The 5,753-nt window shown below is 32.2% G+C and overlaps 1 protein-coding gene across 1 annotated transcript; it reads right to left on the bottom strand.

The window, feature by feature from the left end:
• Positions 1–2,088: 2,088 nt before the first annotated feature.
• Positions 2,089–3,272, bottom strand: LOC107954677 (wound-induced basic protein). The gene is made up of 2 exons (XM_016890302.2): positions 3,006–3,272; positions 2,089–2,312 (listed from the first exon to the last, which is right to left on the bottom strand). Exons 1-2 carry the CDS (start codon positions 3,074–3,076, stop codon positions 2,240–2,242), a joined length of 144 nt encoding a protein of 47 aa, XP_016745791.1. The 5' UTR covers positions 3,077–3,272; the 3' UTR covers positions 2,089–2,239.
• Positions 3,273–5,753: the final 2,481 nt, after the last annotated feature.

Below are 5,753 nucleotides of genomic sequence, written 5' to 3'. Positions count from 1 at the left end.
GTGGGGTTCTCGCTTTCATGAAAGGTAAAAAGATTGATAGTCTTTATGTTCTTGTAGGATCAATGGTAATCGGTGAAACAGGACGCCCCTCATTTGTTAAGGAGTTAAAGTTGACTCGTTTGAAGCGAAGACAACTTGGTCATAAGAGGAAAAATTGTATGACTATTTCGTGTAAGAGAAATTCTCTTTTGGATGTAGGTTTTGAAAAGATAGAACACTGTGTTCGTGAAAATCAGACCCGGGTCAATTTTGATTTGGCAGTGCACAAGTCAAAGACTTGAAGTCTTCCAGCTTCTAAACACAACTTCGGCTCAATGAGTATTCTGCATAGTTCAAGATAAGCCCATGGCAGGATTTCGCAAATAAGGCATTATGGAAATACAAGCCAATGTGGAGATTTGTGGAGTTACACCTCGTATTTTTCGGCTTTTCTTTTCCCAATTAAACTTTGATTCTAGTTTCCCACTTAAACTTTGATTAGTGTAGGTTATTTTAATATTATTTGACCTATAAATTTAGCTTATAAATAGGCCCTGTTCCACCCTAGAAAAATAACTCATTACACATTTAGGTATTAGCTTTTACAAGCTTTTAGAGAATTTTGTGCTTACGTTTTAAGGGTTCTTATTTTGGGTTTTGAGGTTTAATTTTATCTCCATCTTTTGTACTCTTGATTTTTTTCCGTTTTAGTGAAATTATCTTTACCCGTGATTTTTTTACCCTCTTCGAAAGAGTTTTTTCACATAAAATATTTGTGTTCGCTTTTTTTTACTTTTCTCTACTTTTTTTCTATTTCGTTGTTTATACGAGTCTGTCCCAACATTAATTATTAAAATAACCATTAATCATCTTCAATTTAATTGGAGATAATCAAAACAATTTAAACTCCATTAATGAAGAAACTTAAAACTTCTATTATAATTTAGTACAACTTAGTTTTTTTTTTATTATGAATGAAATTATTTCAGATTGATCAAGTGAAAACAATAAAATTACTTTAAAATGTTATTTATCAGATGAATTGCCACTTTTTAACTTCACCGGTAACCAAAAAACAGCATTTATGTTCTAACTTTAACCTCCTATGTTTCAAATAGTTTAATTAATTAAATTTTATAAAAAATATTTTAAAAAACCTTCAATCAAAATTGTTATAACATATTTGTAATTTTTTTATATATAATAATTTTTAAAATATAAAATATCAAAGTTGGAACATTCCGACCACAAAATCAAAATGTAACAACTTTAGTGGGACAAGAATAATTTTTAACCTTATGATATATTTAAGATTTGAAGATTTGTTATTTTCGCATGAAAAATGATCGAAATATGTTGGAATTTTCTTTGAGATACATTGAACACTTGAATAATTGTTATTTGTAGTAGAATAATAGAAATATAAGAAATTAATGATTTTAAAAGTGCTATCAACCAATTTTACCAAAGGAACACCTTCAATCACTATAGTAAGTGACGGTGATTGAAACGATTAACCAAGCTACACAACTATGAAATAACATTGTGCTCTGCAATAAAAATATTTCTACTTCCCAAAAGGCCAACTTGGTCATAACGATTGCCCTTGCATTTAGGCCTTTCATCCCTCAAAGCCTATTTGTAGAAAAAACTACCAATCAAGCAACAAGCTATATCTCGAAACACAGAACCGGAAGGGAGATAACAGGGTAGAATCACAGTCAGGTCTAACTTTAAGAGGCACCCCTCATCCAAAAATACTAGCGAATGCTTTTAGGCTACCAATCCTTTGAACATCTCTAACCGATGTCACTACTATTGGATTTGCACTATGCTAACCTGATTGGCAGCCAGGCTGCATTAGTTGGAACACAGAGTAAGGCACCTACAAAGTGGCCTATAGTTGTCAAGATATCATCTCCGGATATAACTCAAACAAAGTTGATAGCATACAAACCTATAACGGGTGCAAGCATTTTGCATAAAATCCGTATGCAACACACTTTAAACCGGTGTCCCAAGATATTCCTACTCCTACAGCTCACTCAAGCCTAAAACCTCAGATTTCTCGATAGATTTAATGTCCCTATCATACCAAAAAGTTAAATATCATCCACAAAGTTGAATATCATTCCATCTCAAAGAAAAACCGTTATGACAGTATTTGAATACATCAACAAGCATTTTCAATCTTGAACATATCAGAGTTCTAAGAACAACCATCCACCAACTTGCCATGCATACTAAACAAAAGCAGCTGTTACTCTGTCATGACAGGCTTATTCTCATTTGCTTTGGGTCTCTGTTCCTTAGGCTTCTGCTCCTCCATTTTTCTGAAAGGTCAAGCAAAAGTTACATCCAATTCAAACATTAGAAATATGCTAAAGAACAAAACCCTCTCAAATAAGATTTTCAACTTTTAGATCCAAGGTGGGCAGATTGGACGATGATGAAGAAAACCGTACATCGACTTACTCATCATTCACAGCGTAGGACAAAAACATAATTTCTAGGAAGCAAATTGTAGCGCACTAATAGATTCCGGTAATGATGAGAAGCTAACGATCCCTATTATAAACTTAGAAGCACTAGGAGCCATAATTTCCAGAAGCATTTAGAGCCATATTCCTCCTAAATTCGGATAAAATCAATAACAAATAAACCATCTAGCTAAGTACCGTGCAAATAGAATAGAACCACAAATTTCACACAACTTATCCGATTCACATCAGATTCATAACGTCTACAACCGAAAGCTTTCGCAAAACTTTTGTTCTAACCTGTCATCGAATTGTTCGAAAAAACATATTTCAAACAACTGAAATAAACAAATTTCCCTCTTGAGTCTTGACCAATACCCCCATTAAAATAGCTTTCAGAGGTTAATCTTTATACAACAACCTTCATAACAAGAATTGCACCATCGTTTCGTAATTATTCAATCCCAATGAATATAATCATATTAACACAAAAATGAACCTAAAAACCCGAATAAAGAAAAAAGATAAGGTGAGAAAGAGACGAACCTCTTGTCGGAGGAGCCTCCCTTCTGGCTGAGGAAAGAACGGAAGAGAGGAGAATTGACGTCGTAAATCATTTTCGAATGAAGGAAACCCTAGGTAGCTTAGGACGCTCACACAGCTGCTTCTACAACCTTCGCTATTAGAACGATGGGAAGGAGGACTTAGGGTCTATTGAGAACCGCCCTTTATATTGAGATCGGCATTTATTTTGAAATATTTTTATAATTATTATTGGGCTTTCGGCTTCCCCATTCAATCAACCCAAGTTTCAGCTCTTTCTTTTGATTGAGTGTAAAAGTGAATAAATAAGACAAGCTAGTGAAAATAAATAAATTTAAATGTGTTTAATTGGGAAGAAAAGTAAGGGAAAAGAAAATAGAAGAGATTGATCAATTTTTATTTTAATGCATAAAAATTAATTCTTCTAAATTGGAATTGTGAGATAAGAGAGAATTGTATGTTAGTTCAAAATTATGTATTTTTCAAATATTTTATTTTTTAATTCATTTTTCAACTCTAACAAACAAAGATAAAATAGAAAATTAATTTTTCTTTCTATTTTTCCATCCTTCCTACCAAGCACACCAATAAAAAGAAAATTTATGTTTTACATTCTCTTAGTTTTCTATTGTAAAGCCTCGAATTTTCTTTATTATGGAAATTTAAATTAACAAGTGATTTAATTTAGTTTAGTGGTTATGTGAATTGTATATATGTGTGATGTCTTAAATTCAAATCCTACCTTTTTGAAATTTTTTTAATTTTTTGTTCTATTCCTATCCCTAATTATTTGGTTTAAATTTTATTTTTGGGCAAATTATAATAAAATGAGTTTGGTGGTTTGGTGGTAAAGTGTTTGTTAGGTATTTTTTAGGTCTTGTGTTTGAATCTTGTGGTACGTAAGTGGAAAAAAAATTTTGCTCAAACTTTTTTTAAGTGTTAGAGTTTAATTTAAATTCCATAAAATCTGGTGAGTTAGGACTTGATTAAAATTGAATTATTTTAATTTGATAATTTTTTAGCTATCACCCCTAGTTTTACTCCCACTTTCAGTGTTTGTGTGTGTTACTCCCAATTCGATCGTAGTTCAAAGCAGAGTGTAAGTTCTAACAAGACATTTTTCTGTTATTTTAACTTTAATTTTGTTCTTCAACAAGATTGAGTTATGGGTATTTAGTTTTTTTTTCATGTTATGTTAAGTGTTTTTGTGATTTTGTTTAGTCGAAAGGGGTGAGAATCAAATTCCTCCAACAGAGTAATTCGCATTTTGGACGTCAAAGTAGTGAGTATTCGAATCTCGTTTTAGGAACTAAAATTTTGATAAAAGAATGTTATTTTATATGAGTTTTTCCTCGATTAATTAAGGTGATTTAATGAACGATTGTAGGATTCGTGAGTTTCAGTTGAGGGATTGATAAAACCTACTATCAGGTGTGTGAAACTAACCCGAAATATCATTCAAAACTTGAGAAAATTGTGAAACATGGGCTGTTTTCAAAACTACCCAGCGCCACACGGCCATGTGCCAGGCCATGTGGTAGACCGTGTGTGATTACACTGTCTGGATTGGTAGACCGTGTGGGTTGTTTTGGCTAATTTTAAGGCCCAATTAGGGGTCGAATAAGGGACTCAAAAATTGGATTTGTGGGCATCATGTAGACCCAAAAAAGTGTAAGTTTTAGTATGTATATACATAAGGATAAGCTTAAGAAGTATGTTAAGTATGTTTTGTTGTGTGAAAATTATATGCTATGTTTTATTCCCTAAAATAAAATATATGTGTATGCATGTTGTAGGACTTATGATATATGTATTTATGTATAATATTATGACTATGATTCTGTCTATGTTTTGGGTTGGAATATGATATGATGAAGGAAGTGTTATATGACAGTTTTTACTGCAATTATGGCGGCTAGACCACAAAATTTTTGTTTGGCAGCTCAGTTGCATATTTATGAGTGGCATATCGCCACATATAGGTGTGGTTAGATGGATGGAATCTTATAGTCCTAATTGGTGCGGTTGGTGGGATGGAGATGGTGTGTAGCAGTTGGGGTAGGATATGATATGATATGAGATATGATATAACATGACATGAGTTATGATATGACAAGATATGAAACATGCTACAGCATGATATGAAAATAGATATGATATGATATGATATATGATAAGCTTCGATATGAAATCTGATATGCTATGATACATTCTGTTATATATATATACTACAATACGCGGGCCAAATCACACACTGGGCGTTAAGCTCACGCATTTGTTTATTTTGTTTCAAGTGATCCTCAGACATAGGATTGGATGATGACTCTGAAGCTCGAATTTCACTCTTTTGATTTAAGTATACATTGGACTCTTTTTTGTTTATATGGGCTTTTCAGACTTTTGGACATTTTAAATTGTTTAGGACGTAAAAAAATATTTTGGTATTTATTTTGAAAAAGTTTTAACTTTTAACGATGCTTAAATCAAGATAACTAAAAATGAACCACAGTTATACGATCGATTTGCTATAATGCTTCTCGCTGTAACTTTTATTGAAATTTGCTAAGATGTTTTATCTCACAAACAAAGTAAGTAAATTAAATACGTTTTGGTAAAACTAACAAACGTGATTTTCTTCAATGTTCTCACGAGATTTCAAAAAGCGGTACGTCTTCAACGAGTTAATCAAACTTGATTTCTTTGGAGTTAAAGAGTATTTTCCAAAATGAAGTAATGTTGTTTTCATGTACA

The sequence above is a fragment of the Gossypium hirsutum genome, chromosome D07, assembly GCF_007990345.1.
Source record: "Gossypium hirsutum isolate 1008001.06 chromosome D07, Gossypium_hirsutum_v2.1, whole genome shotgun sequence".
NCBI lineage: Eukaryota > Viridiplantae > Streptophyta > Magnoliopsida > Malvales > Malvaceae > Gossypium > Gossypium hirsutum.
Note: the sequence above shows the minus strand (reverse complement) of the source record. Positions and strands in the feature narration are given on the sequence as shown.

Excerpts from the sequence above, each read along its gene's own strand:
- LOC107954677 (XM_016890302.2), bottom strand. The coding sequence starts at position 3,076 with ATGATTTACGACGTCAATTCTCCTCTCTTCCGTTCTTTCCTCAGCCAG. Across the intron at positions 2,313-3,005 it reads GGAGGCTCCTCCGACAAGAG|AAAAATGGAGGAGCAGAAGC; the intron begins GTTCGTCTCTTT and ends TTGACCTTTCAG.